The following is a 20,204-nucleotide window of genomic DNA, read 5'->3' on the forward strand; positions in this document are numbered from 1 at the left end:
AGTCGCAAAAACCATCAAGTGCTATGATGAAACTGGCTCTCATGAGGACCGCCACAGGAACGGAAGACCCAGAGTTACCTCTGCTGCAGAGGATATGTTCATTAGAGTTACCAGCCTCAGAAATTGCAAGCCAAATAAATGCTTCATGGAGTTCAAGTAACAGACACATCTCAACATCAACTGTTCAGAGGAGACCGTAAATCAGGCCTTCATGGTCAAATTGCTGCAAAGAAACCACTACTAAAGGACACCAATAATAAGAAGAGACTTGCTTGGGCCAAGAAACACGAGCAATGGACATTAGACCAGTGGAAATCTGTCCTTTGGTCTGATGAGTCCAAAGTTGAGATTTTTGGTTCCAACCGCCGTGTCTTTGTGAGACGCAAAGTAGGTGAATGGATGATCTCTGCATGTTTGATTCCCACCGTGAAGCATGGAGGAGGAGGTGTGATGGTGTGGGGGTGCTTTGCTGGTGACGCTGTCAGTGATTTATTTAGAATTCAAGGCACACATAACCAGCATGGCTACCACAGCATTCTGCAGTGATACGCCATCCCATCTGGTTTGCTCTTAGTAGGACTATCATTTGTTTTTCAACAGGACAATGACCCCAACACACCTCCAGGCTGGGTAAGGGCTATTTGACCAAGAAGGAGAGTGATTGAGTGCTGCATCAGATGACTTGTCCACCATCACCTGACTTCAACCCAATTGTGATGGTTTGGTATGAGTTGGACCGCAGAGTGAAGGAAAAGCAGTGATCAGCATATGTGGGAACTCCTTCAAGACTGCTGGAAAAGCATTCCAGTTGAAGCTGGTTGAGAAAATGCCAAGAGTGTCCAAAGCTGTCATCAAGGCAAAGGGTGGCTACTTTGAAGAATCTTAAATGTTAAATATTTCTTTATTTGAACTTTTTTAGCTACTAAATCAAATCAAAGTTTATTTGTCATGTGCGCCGAATACAACAGGTGTAGACCTTACAGTGAAATGCTTACTTACAGGTTCTAAATACTACATGATTCCATATGTGTTATTTCATAGTTTTGATGTCTTCACTGTTGTTCTACAATGTAGAAAATAGTAAAAAATAAAGAAAAACCCTGGAATGAGTAGATGTGTCCAAACTTTTGACTGGTACTGTAGGTCAGCGCATTTGCACAGGAAGAACTCTCAACCAACTGGGAATTATATGAGATACTTTTCACCCGTGTTCTGCGATTACTAAAACTTACCGTATGCTTCCCAGTGGAAACCGTTCATGCTGTATATTATGACAACATTTTGGGATGTTTTTGTTCATTATGGTGTTTGCGTGCTGTTCAAGCATTTTTTTTCTTCTTGAACTGAAGTCTACCCCCTTCGTCAGTGATTGGTCAACAATAGGGATTCTTCAATTAAGTGTTTGTTGTCATTCAATGACAGACAACTAGTTTTCATACATATTTTTTTTCACTTGAGAAATACTGCGTCAAACATCTTAGATGTAAAATTGCTTCCTCTGCAAAGACTTCCTCTGCAAAAAATGACAGATTTCCTGAATTACCTTAGATTAATTCTGATTATTTTGAGGAAGTGTACTGGCTACGTTGTTGCTACGGCAGCTCAAGAGGGACAAACATTAATATTGATGCTTTTTTTCTTGTTTTTTTAAACAAATATATTGTAAAGGAGTACGCGAGCACAGACGTTCACTTCACCTAGCCGAGTTCTGCTCAGAGCAAAGCCAACCTAGTATGGCCTTTACTCGACTGTAACAGATTCTGGAGCACTTTCAGTGATATGTAAAACCAAAACAGGAGGCCTATCTGTTTCATTGTGAACTCAGAGCTCATCAGTGTTCCAGGGTGACAAGAAGGCAATAGTCAAGATGAAATCACTATTTTCTAAGTATAGAACAACTCTCAGCCATTAGGTTCCTTTTATCTCCTAATCTAATGGGAAACGAACTCTTTGCTCTCTCTCTCCCCCGTCCCCTCTCCCTCCTCCTCCCCTCTTTCTCACACTCTTCCCACCCCTCTCTCCCTCCCTCTCTGTCTTTCTATCTCTCTCCCCCTCTCTATCTCCCTCTCTCTGTCTTTCTATCTCTCTCTCCCTCTCTATCTACATCTCTCTGTCTTTCTATCTCTCTCTCCCTTTCCTCCTCTACATCTCTCTGTCTTTCTATCTCTCTCCCCCTCTCTATCTCCCTCTCTCTGTCTTTCTATCTCTCTCCCCCTCTCTATCTCCCTCTCTCTGTCTTTCTATCTATCTCCCCCTCTCTGTCTTTCTATCTCTCTCTCCCTTTCCTCCTCTACATCTCTCTGTCTTACTATCTCTCTCTCCCTTTCCTCCTCTACATCTCTCTGTCTTTCTATCTCTCTCTCCCTTTCCTCCTCTACATCTCTCTGTCTTTCTATCTCTCTCTCCCTTTCCTCCTCTACATCTCTCTGTCTTTCTATCTCTCTCCCTTTCCTCCTCTACATCTCTCTGTCTTTCTATCTCTCTCTCCCTTTCCTCCTCTACATCTCTCTGTCTTACTGTCATTCTCTAAATCTGTTTTCTCTCTCCTCTCTCCCTCCCCCTCTCTCTCCATCTCCCTTTTCTCTCTCTCTCTCCCTCCCCCTCTCCTTCCCCCCCTCTCTCTTCTCTTCCTCTCCCTCCTCCTCTCTCCCTCTGTCTCTTCTCTCTCCCTTTCCCTCCCCCTCTCTCTCTTCTCCCTCCCCTCTCTCTTTTATCTCCCTCCCCTCTCTCTTCTCTTTCCCTCCCCCTCTCCCTTCTCTCCCTCTCCCGCCCCTTCTATCTTTCTTCTCTCCCTCTCCCTCTCTTCCCTCCCTCTCTCTCGCTCTCTCCCTCCCCCTCTCTCTTCTCTCTCCCTCCCCCTCTCTCCAGGTACATGGCGGTGACACAGTTCTCCCCCACCCACGCCAGAAAGGCCTTTCCGTGTTTTGATGAGCCCATCTACAAGGCCACGTTCCGGGTCAGCCTGAGACACGATGCCTCCTACCTCTCTCTCTCCAACATGCCTGTAGAGGCCTCTATATCTGATGATGATGGCTGGGTGACCAACCACTTCTCCAGGACCCCTCGTATGTCCACCTACTACCTGGCCTGGGCCGTCTGTAACTTTACCTACAGAGAGGTGACCACTGAGAGTGGAGTGGTGGTGAGTTACACTAGTGACCCCCCCTAACCCTAACCCTAACCTTAACCTAACCCTAACCCTGGGCCGTCTGTAACTTTACCTACAGAGAGGTGACCACTGAGAGTGGAGTGGTGGTGAGTTACACTAGTGACCCCCTAACCCTAACCCTAACCTTAACCTAACCCTAACCCTAACCCTGGGCTGTCTGTAACTTTACCTACAGAGAGGTGACCACTGAGAGTGGAGTGGTGGTGAGTTACACTAGTGACCCCCTAACCCTAACCCTAACCTTAACCTTAGCCTAACCCTAACCCTGGGCTGTCTGTAACTTTACCTACAGACAGGTAACCACTGAGAGTGGAGTGGTGGTGAGTTACACTAGTGACCTCCTAACCCTAACCTTAACCCTAACCTTAACCCTAACCTTAACCCTCGGCAGTCTGTAACTGCACCTACAGACAGGTAACCACTGAGAGTGGAGTGGTGTAGAGTTACACTAGTGACCCCCTAACCCTAACCTTAACCCTAACCTTAACCCTAACCTTAACCCTCGGCAGTCTGTAACTGCACCTACAGACAGGTAACCACTGAGAGTGGAGTGGTGTAGAGTTACAGTCTTACTGACTGACTGACTTAATCCTGTTTATCCCCATTGGGATGTGAGGCCACAAAAGGCTCTCTAACGTCCAACAGTGGAGTGGTGGGGAGTTAATGTCAGAAGATAAGATCAACTTTATTGTGCCCAAGGGGAAAATTGGCTTGGAAACACAGTATTACTGTTTCCAAAAGAAACACTGTATACAGTATAAAGTAGGCCTATAAAGTCAGAGACATTTAACATGCTCTCTCCACTAGCTGTATCCTCATTACCTAACCCTACATTAAGATGAAATAACTCATGATAGGCTGTCTACTGACCAATCAAGTCTGAGGATAAAGCCCACTTTGTCCTTTAGTATGTTTATCTATTGATTACCCTTGATACTGACATGTGGAGTAGACTGCTGCTGTTTCCCACTAATACTGTCATCACTACAAACATCTTCTAAAGAGTTAATACTGTCATCACTACAAACATCTTCTAAAGAGTTAATACTGTCATCACTACAAACACCTTCTAAAGAGTTAATACTGTCATCACTACAAACACCTTCTAAAGAGTTAATACTGTCATCACTACAAACACCTTCTAAAGAGTTAATACTGTCATCACTACAAACACCTTCTAAAGAGTTAATACTGTCATCACTACAAACACCTTCTAAAGAGTTAATACTGTCATCACTACAAACACCTTCTAAAGAGTTAATACTGTCATCACTACAAACACCTTCTAAAGAGTTAATACTGTCATCACTACAAACACCTTCTAAAGAGTTAATACTGTCATCACTACAAACACCTTCTAAAGAGTTAATACTGTCATCTCTACAAACACCTTCTAAAGAGTTAATACTGTCATCACTACAAACACCTTCTAAAGAGTTAATACTGTCATCACTACAAACACCTTCTAAAGAGTTAATACTGTCATCACTACAAACACCTTCTAAAGAGTTAATACTGTCATCACTACAAACACCTTCTAAAGAGTTAATACTGTCATCACTACAAACACCTTCTAAAGAGTTAATACTGTCATCACTACAAACACCTTCTAAAGAGTTAATACTGTCATCTCTACAAACACCTTCTAAAGAGTTAATACTGTCATCACTACAAACACCTTCTAAAGAGTTAATACTGTCATCACTACAAACACCTTCTAAAGAGTTAATACTGTCATCACTACAAACACCTTCTAAAGAGTTAATACTGTCATCACTACAAACACCTTCTAAAGAGTTAATACTGTCATCACTACAAACACCTTCTAAAGAGTTAATACTGTCATCACTACAAACACCTTCTAAAGAGTTAATACTGTCATCACTACAAACACCTTCTAAAGAGTTGATACTGTCATCACTACAAACACCTTCTAAAGAGTTAATACTGTCATCACTACAAACACCTTCTAAAGAGTTAATACTGTCATCACTACAAACACCTTCTAAAGAGTTAATACTGTCATCACTACAAACACCTTCTAAAGAGTTAATACTGTCATCACTACAAACACCTTCTAAAGAGTTAATACTGTCATCACTACAAACACCTTCTAAAGAGTTAATACTGTCATCACTACAAACACCTTCTAAAGAGTTAATACTGTCATCACTACAAACACCTTCTAAAGAGTTAATACTGTCATCACTACAAACACCTTCTAAAGAGTTAATACTGTCATCACTACAAACACCTTCTAAAGAGTTAATACTGTCATCTCTACAAACACCTTCTAAAGAGTTAATACTGTCATCACTACAAACACCTTCTAAAGAGTTGATACTGTCATCACTACAAACACCTTCTAAAGAGTTAATACTGTCATCACTACAAACACCTTCTAAAGAGTTAATACTGTCATCACTACAAACACCTTCTAAAGAGTTAATACTGTCATCACTACAAACACCTTCTAAAGAGTTAATACTGTCATCACTACAAACACCTTCTAAAGAGTTAATACTGTCATCACTACAAACACCTTCTAAAGAGTTAATACTGTCATCACTACAGACACCTTCTAAAGAGTTAATACTGTCATCTCTACAAACACCTTCTAAAGAGTTAATACTGTCATCACTACAAACACCTTCTAAAGAGTTAATACTGTCATCACTACAAACACCTTCTAAAGAGTTAATACTGTCATCACTACAAACACCTTCTAAAGAGTTAATACTGTCATCACTACAAACACCTTCTAAAGAGTTAATACTGTCATCAGTACAAACACCTTCTAAAGAGTTAATACTGTCATCACTACAAACACCTTCTAAAGAGTTAATACTGTCATCACTACAAACACCTTCCAAAGAGTTAATACTGTCATCACTACAAACACCTTCTAAAGAGTTAATACTGTCATCACTACAAACACCTTCTAAAGAGTTAATACTGTCATCACTACAAACACCTTCTAAAGAGTTAATACTGTCATCTCTACAAACACCTTCTAAAGAGTTAATACTGTCATCACTACAAACACCTTCTAAAGAGTTAATACTGTCATCTCTACAAACACCTTCTAAAGAGTTAATACTGTCATCACTACAAACACCTTCTAAAGAGTTAATACTGTCATCACTACAAACACCTTCTAAAGAGTTAATACTGTCATCACTACAAACACCTTCTAAAGAGTTAATACTGTCATCACTACAAACACCTAAAGAGTTAATACTGTCATCACTGCAAACACCTTCTAAAGAGTTAATACTGTCATCACTACAAACACCTTCTAAAGAGTTAATACTGTCATCACTTGTGGTCCCGTGTGGCTCAGCTGATAGAGCATGGTGTTTGCACGCCAGGGTTGTGGGTTCGATTCCCACGGGGGACCAGTACGGAAAACAATGTATGAAATGTATGCATTCACTACTGTAAGTCGCTCTGGATAAGAGCGTCTGCTAAATGACTAGAATGTAAATGTAAATCACTACAAACACCTTCTAAAGAGGTCCTCATACTACGTGCCAGTTTGAGAGCTGCCATTCAAAACTCTTTGCAGTGTCTGAACAATTTGGCAGCTTGTCTGCTTCAAAGAAGAGATGAGACATCATGCCTGACCTTATTAACAGAACAGCAACAATGGCCATGTCCCAAATGGCTCACTTTTCCCTATAAAGTGCACTACGGCCCATAGAGTTCTGTTCAAAAGTAATGCCCTATATAGGGAATAGGGAGCCATTTGGGATGAAGTCAACATTAGCTATTGAAAACAGTATTCAGCAGGTGTCCTCTCCTTCAGACAATTATCTTCATTATCTTGACAACTTTCTCACCTTCCCTTCCTGTTAACCTTGGGTTCCCCTCCCCCTCGTCCTTCATCATCATTGTCATCATGATCTTCGTCATCCCACTTTAATTACTCCCCATTCATTTCCACTGTCATTATCCAAGGGCATTGCCCAATATCTCCCTACACACACACACACACACACACACACACACACACACACACACACACACACACACACACACACACACACACACACACACACACACACACACACACACACACACACACACACACACCTCACATCGCCGCCTGTAGTCCTCCTATCCCTTATTACAGGAACATCACCTTCTCAACAGCACCTTTAATGACCAGCCATATCTGCAGCATTTATTTCCATACAGACCCCCTCCTATGGCTCACCCCTCACACTGCCACTAACCCATCAATCAAATTACCGTGACAACACTGGCCGGTCTCAACTCATCCATCATCGGAGCGTGGCGTGCGTACGCAGCGAGGGGAGATGAGGAACGGAGTTAGGGCTTGCATATATCCGGGGAAGTGTAGTGAGGAGAAGCGTGTAGCAGAGTGGGCAGTAGGCCGCACTGAGGGAAAACAGTTGTTTTTATTTAACCTTTATTTAACACTGGAACTGCCAAGATGGTCAATCTGACCTTTTTCAATGTTGTAATTTGAAATAACTTCATTTCAATAAAAACCTTGAAACCACCTTTCCCGGACTTTTCCTAAATATGTGTATTTTACAGTCTAGTAGCACAGTGAGATCAATATCATAAAAGACAAAGACGTTCTGAGAAATTGTACCTGAAAGGGCCATGATGGTAACAATGATCCCAGGCATGTTTTAGCCACTGTAAGCTTCCACACAGCTACTGTTTTTGTTGCTTGCTATTCCTTTGTTCTTTTTCCCACCTGGTGTTTCCGGCATTGGATGTTGCTTAGCAACTGTTGTTGTTTACTTGCTTTGAAATGAGCAGGAAGGAAAGTAGCCTTTAGATTCTAGAATACAGAATCTATAGAATACAGTTGCAAATAGAAGTTAGAATTGGAACAGATTATAATAGAACAGAACAGGAACACAATAGAATACAATAGAAGCATTATACAATAGAATAAAACACAACAGATCAAAACTAACTAGTGTCTAGCTGTCAGGAAAGCTGACCGCCCCGCAGGCTTTAGCCATGCTCCAGGATATGGAAAAGGCTGATGGAGGCATTCAGTCTGATGCAGGGAGTGATGGTCTCATGGGTGTGTGAGAACTCATCCGATGTCCCTGACTCTGACAGTGATACAGAGACGCCCAGCACAAAAGACAGCATCTTGGACACATCCACTTCAAGACGTCCGCCTCCGCTGATGTTCCAGGTAGGCCTTGCGTCTTCTTCATTTTTTTTTTACCTAGGACAAAAGATTGCTCAATATTGTTGGTTTGACAAACAGCAAACTAGTTTACAAGAAAAGCGTTGACCAATAGACTCCAACACATAAAGGTGCAATAGAATACAATTAGAAAAACTGAATCAGAATAGAATACTATTGTTCTTTTTTTCTATTTTTATTATTAGCCAAATGTATTTATTATTAAGAGAATATTCTTATTATCATCATTGTTGGCCTGTCACCGCTATTACTATCTATAATTTGCCTATTACTGGCATTAGGCTATTATCGGCTTACCATGGTTGTTGTAGACCTAATTATTTATATTATTAGGCTATTATTATCTTATCCCTTTTATCATTAGCCTATTAGCATTAGCCTATTATCATTAGCCTATTAGCATTAGCCTATTATCATTAGCCCTATTATCATTAGCCTATTAGCATTAGCCTATTAGCATTAGCCTATTATCATTAGCCTATTTTCATTAGCCTATTATCATTAGCCTATTTTCATTAGCCTATTAGCAGGTCCTCATGTTGTATTGTGTATGGAAGCCGACTGTGATGTTACGCAATATTGTAATTGTTGTGTGTATGAACAGAAGTTTAGCCCTGATTCACATCTATATTTTATGAGATATAATAAACTAATTAGGATATTATCAACAGTGTCGAATCCATAACCATTGCCATCTTTGCCTGTGCCATCCACAACATCACCCAGACTGCCGACACCTGTAGGTCTACCAGCTAGGCAATGCACTCAAAAAAGCCACTTTTTTACAAATAGGCTAACTAAGCTTGAATTACATGTATTTTTATTAATCCTGCAGTGCCAAATCCACCACTACCTGAGACAGGAATTGGGAAAGGACGGCACAGTCTGGAAGCTTGTGCAGCCAGGTGAAAATGTAGGGAGACGACAAGGACAGAATGTCATGACTGAAGCTGCAGGACTCACACCACACGCCAAGCGCAATATTGAAGATGCGCTCACTGCCTTCCTGTGTTTATTTGATCATGGGATGCTGAACCACATCAAGGACCGTGGTGCACAGAGTAAAGGTGACAGTTGGTGGGACATGTCTGTTGTCCAACTAAATGCCTTCATTGCACTGTTGTGAATCTGTGATGCTCAAAGCGCAAAGAGTATGGAGAGCTTCTGATTGGCTGACTGGTTCTATGCATTCTTCAAAAGAGACCATGTCCCGGAATTGATACAGGGAGATCATGAGATTCCTGCGTTTTGACAAGAGAGAGACCTGAGGCAGACGTCTCCATGAAGACAAAATTGCCCTGGTTTCCGGAGGTGTGGGTGAAATTCGTTGAGAACATCATTGCTTGCTAAAAGGCAGGTAACAACATCACCGTGGATGAGCAACTGTTCCCCACAAAAGCACGTTGCCTCTTTACTCAGTACGTGGTCAACAAACCCTGCTGATGTGAAGAACATGTACACGTTGAACGTCGTACCATACCTGGGAAAGGATGAGAGACCTGGTTAATCGCCGAGACATGGTTAAAGACTAGGAGAGACATGGTTAAAGACTAGGAGAGACCTGGTTAAAGACTAGGAGAGAGCTGGTTAAAGACTAGGAGAGACATAGTTAAAGACTAGGAGAGACCTGGTTAAAGACTAGGAGAGACCTGGTTAATCGCAGAGACATGGTTAAAGACTAGGAGAGACATAGTTAAAGACTAGGAGAGACCTGGTTAAAGACTAGGAGAGAGCTGGTTAAAGACTAGGAGAGACCTGGTTAAAGACTAGGAGAGACATAGTTAAAGACTAGGAGAGAGCTGGTTAAAGACTAGGAGAGACCTGGTTAAAGACTAGGAGAGACCTGGTTAAAGACTAGGAGAGACCTGGTTAAAGACTAGGAGAGACCTGGTTAAAGACTAGGAGAGACCTGGTTAAAGACTAGGAGAGACCTGGTTAAAGACTAGGAGAGACCTGGTTAAAGACTAGGAGAGAGCTGGTTAAAGACTAGGAGAGAGCTGGTTAAAGACTAGGAGAGACCTGGTTAAAGACTAGGAGAGACATAGTTAAAGACTAGGAGAGACCTGGTTAAAGACTAGGAGAGAGCTGGTTAAAGACTAGGAGAGACCTGGTTAAAGACTAGGAGAGACCTGGTTAAAGACTAGGAGAGACCTGGTTAAAGACTAGGAGAGACCTGGTTAATCACAGAGACCTGGTTAAAGACTAGGAGAGACATAGTTAAAGACTAGGAGAGACCTGGTTAAAGACTAGGAGAGAGCTGGTTAAAGACTAGGAGAGACCTGGTTAAAGACTAGGAGAGACCTGGTTAAAGACTAGGAGAGACCTGGTTAAAGACTAGGAGAGAGCTGGTTAAAGACTAGGAGAGACCTGGTTAAAGACTAGGAGAGACCTGGTTAAAGACTAGGAGAGACCTGGTTAAAGACTAGGAGAGACCTGGTTAAAGACTAGGAGAGACCTGGTTAAAGACTAGGAGAGACCTGGTTAAAGACTAGGAGAGACCTGGTTAATCACAGAGACCTGGTTAAAGACTAGGAGAGACATAGTTAAAGACTAGGAGAGACCTGTTTAAAGACTAGGAGAGAGCTGGTTAAAGACTAGGAGAGACCTGGTTAAAGACTAGGAGAGAGCTGGTTAAAGACTAGGAGAGAGCTGGTTAAAGACTAGGAGAGACCTGGTTAAAGACTAGGAGAGACCTGGTTAAAGACTAGGAGAGACCTGGTTAAAGACTAGGAGAGAGCTGGTTAAAGACTAGGAGAGACCTGGTTAAAGACTAGGAGAGACCTGGTTAAAGACTAGGAGAGACCTGGTTAAAGACTAGGAGAGACCTGGTTAAAGACTAGGAGAGAGCTGGTTAAAGACTAGGAGAGACCTGGTTAAAGACTAGGAGAGACCTGGTTAAAGACTAGGAGAGACCTGGTTAAAGACTAGGAGAGAGCTGGTTAAAGACTAGGAGAGACCTGGTTAAAGACTAGGAGAGACCTGGTTAAAGACTAGGAGAGACCTGGTTAAAGACTAGGAGAGACCTGGTTAAAGACTAGGAGAGAGCTGGTTAAAGACTAGGAGAGACCTGGTTAAAGACTAGGAGAGACATGGTTAAAGACTAGGAGAGACCTGGTTAAAGACTAGGAGAGAGCTGGTTAAAGACTAGGAGAGAGCTGGTTAAAGACTAGGAGAGACCTGGTTAAAGACTAGGAGAGACCTGGTTAAAGACTAGGAGAGACCTGGTTAAAGACTAGGAGAGACCTGGTTAAAGACTAGGAGAGAGCTGGTTAAAGACTAGGAGAGACCTGGTTAAAGACTAGGAGAGACCTGGTTAAAGACTAGGAGAGAGCGTGGTGTTGAAGATGATTCATCCTTAACTGGGGGAAGGGAGGAAACATCACTACGGACAACTTCTTCACCTCACTTGACCTCGCCAAAGCACTGCTCTCCAAAGAAATCAGCCTGGTAAACAAGGCAAGATGGGTGCTGCCCCCCTCCGCTAAGGAGCAGGCTGAGCTGTTCATCACACAGGTGCTGCCCCCCTCCGCTAAGGAGCAGGCTGAGCTGTTCATCACACAGGTGCTGCCCCCCTCCGCTAAGGAGCAGGCTGAGCTGTTCATGACACAGGTGCTGCCCCCCTCCGCTAAGGAGGAGGCTGAGCTGTTCATCACACAGGTGCTGCCCCCCTCCGCTAAGGAGCAGGCTGAGCTGTTCATGACACAGGTGCTGCCCCCCTCCGCTAAGGAGCAGGCTGAGCTGTTCATCACACAGGTGCTGCCCCCCTCCGCTAAGGAGCAGGCTGAGCTGTTCATGACACAGGTGCTGCCCCCCTCCGCTAAGGAGCAGGCTGAGCTGTTCATCACACAGGTGCTGCCCCCCTCCGCTAAGGAGCAGGCTGAGCTGTTCATCACACAGGTGCTGAGAAGTGAGAATGCCATGCTGCCCCTTTACCAGGGTAAGCAAGGAAAGAACATCTGTCTCATCCGCACAAGGCACCCTACTGTTACCGTTGAGGGAGTCCAAAAGCCAAAGCCTGACACGGTTACCCACTACAATGCAACAAAGGTAGATATATTTTTCTTACTGTGTTAACATCGATTCTTTGTGGCATTGTTTTGTGTAGCCTATAGAACTTGCAGTAAGCATTTCATTGTAGCATACGTTGTATTGTATTGTATTCCAGTGCATACGACAAGGCCTGCAGGCGGAAACTGCCACAGAGGGAGAATACGCTTCAACTAGCAAAAGAGCTCCGAGCACACCACATGTCTGGGAAAGCTGTGCCGCTTGCCCAAGGTCCAGGTCTGAAGTATCCGGAGGATACGCGACCAGAGTAGCAGCAGAACAAGCGGAGACAGTGCCAAGTGTTCAGGCATTGCAAACAGAACAAAACACACAAAACTTACAGCACTTGCCAGAAAGTTGTGTCTGGGAAATGCACAAGGACGTTAGTGATTACTTGTGTCAACTGTGAGTAGTCTATAGAGACTAAACGGCATGAGCCAGGATGCAGTGCACGCACAAAGTTTAGCCAATAATTAGTCAAATGTCTATGAGCCATCATACATTACCAGTCAACAGTTTGGACACCTACACATTCAAGGGTTTTTCTTTATTTTTACTATTTTCTACATTGTAGAATAATAGTGAAGACATCAAAACTATGAAATAACACATATGGAATCATGTAGTATCCAAAAAAGTGTTAAACTAAATATATTTCATATTTGAGATTCTTCAAAGTAGCCACCCTTTGCCTTGATGACAGCTTTGCACACTCTTGGCATTCTCTCAACCAGCTTCATGAAATGAAATGCATTTCAATTTTAACAGGTGTGCCTTGTTCAAAGTTAATTTGTGGAATTTCTTTCCTTCTTAATGTATTTGAGCCAATCAGTTGTGTTGTGACAAGGTAGGGGTGGTATACAGAAGATATCCCTATTTGGTAAAAGACCAAGTCCATATTATGGCAGGAACAGCTCAAATAAGCGAAGAGAAGAGACGGCCCATCATTACTTTAACACATGAACGTCAGTCAATACAGAAAACATTTCTTCAAGTGCAGTCACAAAAACCATCAAGCGCTATGATGAAACTGGCTCTCATGAGGACCGCCACAGGAATGGAAGACCCAGAGTTACCTCTGCTGTAGAGGATACGTTCATTAACTCAGAAATCGCAGCCCAAATAAATGCTTTACGGAGTTCAAGTAACAGACACATGTCAACATCAGCTTTTATTTTATTTATTTAAACTTAATTTAACTAGGCAAGTCAGTTAAGAACAAATTCTTATTTACAATGACGGCTTACACCCTATGGGACTCCCAGTCACAGCCGGTTGTGATAAAGCCTGGATTCAAACCAGGGTGACTGTAATGACGCCTTTAGCACTGAGATTAGACCGCTGCACCAATTGTTCAGAGGCGACTGCAAGAATCAGGCCTTCATGGTCAAATTGCTGCAAAGAAACCACAACTAAAGGACACCAATAAGAAGAAGAGACTTGCTTGACCCAAGAAACACAAGCAATGGACATTAGACCGGTCTGATGATTCCAAATTTGAGATATTTGGATCCGACCGCCGTGTCTTTGTGAGACGCAAAGTAGGTGAATGGCTGGTGACACTGTCTGTGATTTATTTAGAATTCAAGGCACACTTAACCAGCATGTCTACCACAGCATTCTGCAGTGATACACCATCCCATCCTGTTTGCTCTTAGTGGGACTTTAATTGGTTTTTCAACAGGACAATGACCCAACACACCGCCAGGCTGGGTAAGGGCTATTTGACCAAGAAGGACAGTGATTCAGTACTGCATCAGATAACCTGGCCTCCACAATTACCCAACCTCAACCCAATTGAGATGGTTTGGGATGAGTTGGACCGCAGAGTGAAGGAAAAACAGCCAACAAGTGCTCAGCATACGTGGGAACTGCTTCAAGACCGTTGGAAAAGCATTCCAGGTGAAGCTGGTTGAGAGAATGCCAAGAGTGTGCAAAGCTGTCATCAAGGCAAAGGGTGGCTACTTTGAAGAATCTCAAGTATAAAATATATTTTGATTTGTTTAACACTTTTTTTTTTTTTTTTCAATTTGTTATTATGGGGTATTGTGTGTAGGTTAACAAGGAAAATAAATGTTTTAATCGATTTTAGAATAAGGCTGTAACGTAACATAATGTGTAAAAAGTCAAGGTGTCTGAATACTTTCCGAATACACTGTTATATATGTACAGTTGAAGTCGGAAGTATACATACACCTTTGCCAAATACATTTAATCTCAGTTTTTCACAATTCCTGACATTTAATCCTAGTACAAATTCCCTGTTTTAGGTCAGTTAGGATCACCTCTTTATTTTAAGAATGTGAAATGTCAGAATAATAGTAGAGAGAATGATTTATTTCAGCTTTTATTTCTTTCATCACATTCCCAATGGGTCAGAAGTTTACCTACACTCAATTAGTATGTGGTAGCATTGCCTTTAAATTGTTTAACTTGGGTCAAATGTTTCGGGTAGCCTTCCACAACCTTTCCACAATAAGTTGAGTGAATTTTGGCCCATTCCTCCTGACAGAGCTGGTGTAACTGAGTCAGGTTTGTAGGCCTCCTTGCTCGCACACACTTTTTCAGTTCTGCCCACATATTTTCTATAGGATTGATGTCAGGGCTTTGTCATGGCCACTCCAATATCTTGACTTTGTTGTCCTTAAGCCGTTTTGCCACAACTTTGGAAGTATGATTGGGGTCATTGTCCATTTGGAAGACCCATTTGCGACCAAGCTTTAACTTCCTGACTGATGTCTTGAGATGTTGCTTCAATATATCCACATATTTTTCCTCCCTCATGATGCCATCTATTTTATGAAGTGCACCAGTCCCTCCTGCAGCAAAGCACCCCCACAACATGATGCTGCCATCCCCGTTCTTCACAGTTGAGATTGTGTTCTTCGGCTTGCAAGCCTCCCCCTTTTTCCTCCAAACATAATGATGGTCATTATGGCCAAACAGTTCTATTTTTGTTTCATCAGACCGGAGGACATTTCTCCAAAAAGTACGATCTTCGTCCCCATGGGCAGTTACAAACCGTAGTCTGGCTTTTTTATGGCGGTTTTATAGCAGTGGCTTCTTCCTTGCTGAGCGGCCTTTCAGGTTATGTCGATATAGGTCTCATTTTACTGTGGATATAGATACTTTTGTACCTGTTTCCTCCAGCATCTTCACAAGGTCCTTTGCTGTTGTTCTGTGATTGAGTTGCACTTTTCGCACCAAAGTACGTTCATCTCTAGGAGACAGAACACGTCTCCTTCCTGAGTGGTATGACGGCTACGTGGTCCCATGGTGTTTATACTTGCATACTATTGTTTGTACAGATGAATGTGGTTCCTTCAGGCGTTTGGAAATTGTGTTTTTGGGGACCTATGTGTTCTTGGGGACCTTGTATTGCTATGATTGCTTCATATATCAGCTAATTTACAGCATTTTAATGACATATATTTTTGTCTATGGTGACGGTCTGATTGACGCTATGGAAATTGACATGAAACTGCTTTGTTCCATGTTTCATCTCTGTATTTTGAAACCTTTACAACAACAACACAAAATAATATGAATTTCAATTCAAATTTTGTCTTACAGTCAGCAAATACATTATTGTCTTATTTTAGTACTTCCGGTCCATACGCATCTGGGTGAAATAACAACGGTCAGAATTATCATCATGGCCATTCTAGAAGACATGGAATTCCGGCGCTCCGAGTGTTAACCAGTTTGGGCATTGAGATAAACATCTAGTTTTCAAGAGAGACCTGAACCAAGACAACAGTATTAACACATCAGTTTCAGACAGTCATGTGACAACCAGACAGACAGTCACATGACAACCAAACAGACAGAGAGTCACATGACAACCAGACAGACAGTCACATGACAACCAGACAGACAGTCACATGACAACCAGACAGACAGTCACATGACAACCACTAGACAGACAGTCACATGACAACCAGACAGACAGTCACATGACAACCAGACAGACAGTCACATGACATCCACCAGACAGACAGTCACATGACAACCAGACAGACAGTCACATGACAACCAGACAGAAATAGCTCAGTATAATAAGCAGCATGTTAGTAAACCATGTACACCAGTCAGAAACACATTATAGTGCAGTACGTGAGATGACAGGGTCATAACAGTATCAACAATACTTTACATAAAACAACATGTTTCTTTACATCAGGCAACGTCAACTACTGACATCGGTTGACATCTAGAGACAACTACATGTCTCAACAACCTGTCCTTCTGTTTGTCCTGGAGCACACTGGAGCACCCTGATACACTGCTCTACAGAGGATAGCCCTGCCTAGAGCATCACACTGAAGCACCCTGACACACTGCTCTACAGAGGATAGCCCTGCCTAGAGCATCACACTGGAGCACCCTGACACACTGCTCTACAGAGGATAGCCCTGCCTAGAGCATCACACTGAAGCACCCTGACACACTGCTCTACAGAGGATAGCCCTGCCTAGAGCATCACACTGAAGCACCCTGACACACTGCTCTACAGAGGATAGCCCTGCCTAGAACATCACACTGAAGCACCCTGACACACTGCTCTACAGAGGATAGCCCTGCCTAGAGCATCACACTGGAGCACCCTGACACACTGCTCTACAGAGGATAGCCCTGCCTAGAGCATCACACTGAAGCACCCATACACACTGCTCTACAGAGGATAGCCCTGCCTAGAGCATCACACTGGAGCACCCTGACACACTGCTCTACAGAGGATAGCCCTGCCTAGAGCATCACACTGGAGCACCCTGACACACTGCTCTACAGAGGATAGCCCTGCCTAGAGCATCACACTGGAGCACCCATGACACACTGCTCTACAGAGGATAGCCCTGCCTAGAGCATCACACTGAAGCACCCTGACACACTGCTCTACAGAGGATAGCCCTGCCTAGAGCATCACACTGGAGCACCCTGACACACTGCTCTACAGAGGATAGCCCTGCCTAGAGCATCACACTGGAGCACCCTGATACACTGCTCTACAGAGGATAGCCCTGCCTAGAGCATCACACTGGAGCACCCTGATACACTGCTCTACAGAGGATAGCCCTGCCTAGAGCATCACACTGGAGCACCCTGACACACTGCTCTACAGAGGATAGCCCTGCCTAGAGCATCACACTGGAGCACCCTGATACACTGCTCTACAGAGGATCGCCCTGCCTAGAGCATCACACTGGAGCACCCTGATACACTGCTCTACAGAGGATAGCCCTGCCTAGAGCATCACACTGGAGCACCCTGATACACTAACTCATGTTCATGTTTTCAAGATGGGATTGGTAAAACACACCCCATAGCTCATGTTTCATCCCTACAGGTGAATGAAACTACTATCGTACTGCATCATCTACTGTTATGACATACAATACTGAAAGACCAGTCCTGAAGATATTCCTCTGGGTAGGAAAGAGAACAGACATTTCACATTGCTTCTCCAAAACCAGAAGCCAGAAAGTTGAGCTCCAGGTTCCTTATCACATTCTGGGTCAAATGGCACCTGTCACGGCTGTCTGAAGAATGGGACCAAGGCGCAGCGTGTATATCGTTCCACATTTTATTAACTGTGAAACTACGCAAGACATACAAATAAACTAATGAACAAAACAACAAACCGTGACGAAGAGGTGCAACATACACTTACTCCAAATAATCTCCCACAACTCCTAGTGGGAGAAACAACAACTTAAATATGATCCCCAATTAGAGACAACGATGACCAGCTGCCTCTAATTGGAGATCATCCCAAAAAACAACAACATAGAAATACAACAACTAGAACCCCACATAGAAATCCATAAACTAGACAAAACCCTCTGTCACGCCCTGACCTACTCTACCAGAGAAAAATAAAAGCTTTCTATGGTCAGGACGTGACAGCACCCTATTCCCTACACAGTGCACTACTTTAGAACAGGCCCCATAGGGCCCATAAGGCTCTGGTCAAAAATAGTACTATATACAGCAAATAGGGTGCAATTTGGGACTCAGACATTCTAGTCTCAGTGTCAGGAAGCTAAAGAACACTGCACTGGCCTACAACAATGATGTGCTTTAACATTGAAGTGGTGTCAGGCTTGGCACTCTCCTCAGAGAAGCCTGGTACTCCACTCAGAGATGTACTGTCTGCTGTAGAGAGGAGAGGAGCCTGGTACTCCCCTCAGAGATGTACTGTCTGCTGTAGAGAGGAGAGGAACCTGGTACTCCACTCAGAGATGTACTGTCTGCTGTAGAGAGGAGAGGGACCTGGTACTCCACTCAGAGATGTACTGTCTGCTGTAGAGAGGAGAGGAGAGGAGAGGAGAGGAGCCTGGTACTCCACTCAGAGATGTACTGTCTGCTGTAGAGAGGAGAGGAACCTGGTACTCCACTCAGAGATGTACTGTCTGCTGTAGAGAGGAGAGGAGTCTGGTACTCCCCTCAGAGATGTACTGTCTGCTGTAGAGAGGAGAGGAGCCTGGTACTCCCCTCAGAGATGTACTGTCTGCTGTAGAGAGGAGAGGAACCTGGTACTCCACTCAGAGATGTACTGTCTGCTGTAGAGAGGAGAGGAGAGGAGCCTGGTACTCCCCTCAGAGATTTACTGTCTGCTGTAGAGAGGAGAGGAACCTGGTACTCCCCTCAGAGATCTACTGTCTGCTGTAGAGAGGAGAGGAGCCTGGTACTCCCCTCAGAGATGTACTGTCTGCTGTAGAGAGGAGAGGATCCTGGTACTCCACTCAGAGATGTACTGTCTGCTGTAGAGAGGAGAGGAGAGGAACCTGGTACTCCCCTCAGAGATGTACTGTCTGCTGTAGAGAGGAGAGGGACCTGGTACTCCACTCAGAGATGTACTGTCTGCTGTAGAGAGGAGAGGAACCTGGTACTCCACTCAGAGATGTACTGTCTGCTGTAGAGAGGAGAGGAGTCTGGTACTCCACTCAGAGATGTACTGTCTGATGTAGAGAGGAGAGGAGCCTGGTACTCCCCTCAGAGATTTACTGTCTGCTGTAGAGAGGAGAGGAACCTGGTACTCCCCTCAGAGATGTACTGTCTGCTGTAGAGAGGAGAGGAGCCTGGTACTCCCCTCAGAGATGTACTGTCTGCTGTAGAGAGGAGAGGAGCCTGGTACTCCACTCAGAGATGTACTGTCTGCTGTAGAGAGGAGAGGAGTCTGGTACTCCACTCAGAGATGTACTGTCTGCTGTAGAGAGGAGAGGAGCCTGGTACTCCCCTCAGAGATTTACTGTCTGCTGTAGAGAGGAGAGGAGCCTGGTACTCCCCTCAGAGATGTACTGTCTGCTGTAGAGAGGAGAGGAACCTGGTACTCCACTCAGAGATGTACTGTCTGCTGTAGAGAGGAGAGGGACCTGGTACTCCACTCAGAGATGTACTGTCTGCTGTAGAGAGGAGAGGAACCTGGTACTCCACTCAGAGATGTACTGTCTGCTGTAGAGAGGAGAGGAGCCTGGTACTCCCCTCAGAGATTTACTGTCTGCTGTAGAGAGGAGAGGAGCCTGGTACTCCCCTCAGAGATGTACTGTCTGCTGTAGAGAGGAGAGGAGTCTGGTACTCCACTCAGAGATGTACTGTCTGCTGTAGAGAGGAGAGGAGAGGAACCTGGTACTCCCCTCAGAGATGTACTGTCTGCTGTAGAGAGGAGAGGAGCCTGGTGCTCCACTCAGAGATGTACTGTCTGCTGTAGAGAGGAGAGGAACCTGGTACTCCCCTCAGAGATGTACTGTCTGCTGTAGAGAGGAGAGGAACCTGGTACTCCCC

General features: G+C 43.9%; 1 protein-coding gene across 1 annotated transcript in view; it reads left to right on the forward strand.

Moving 5' to 3' along the window:
• Positions 1–20,204, forward strand: part of LOC123731884 (thyrotropin-releasing hormone-degrading ectoenzyme) — a 464,288-nt gene that overhangs the window by 36,408 nt on the left and 407,676 nt on the right. Inside the window, exon 2 of the mRNA XM_082964249.1 lies at positions 2,869–3,142. Coding sequence (XP_082820375.1) covers positions 2,869–3,142 — 274 coding nt within the window. The remainder of the gene's footprint in view (positions 1–2,868; positions 3,143–20,204) is intronic.

Source organism: Salmo salar, chromosome 17 (genome assembly GCF_965601325.2).
Source record: "Salmo salar chromosome 17, fSalSal1, whole genome shotgun sequence".
NCBI classification, from domain to species: domain Eukaryota; kingdom Metazoa; phylum Chordata; class Actinopteri; order Salmoniformes; family Salmonidae; genus Salmo; species Salmo salar.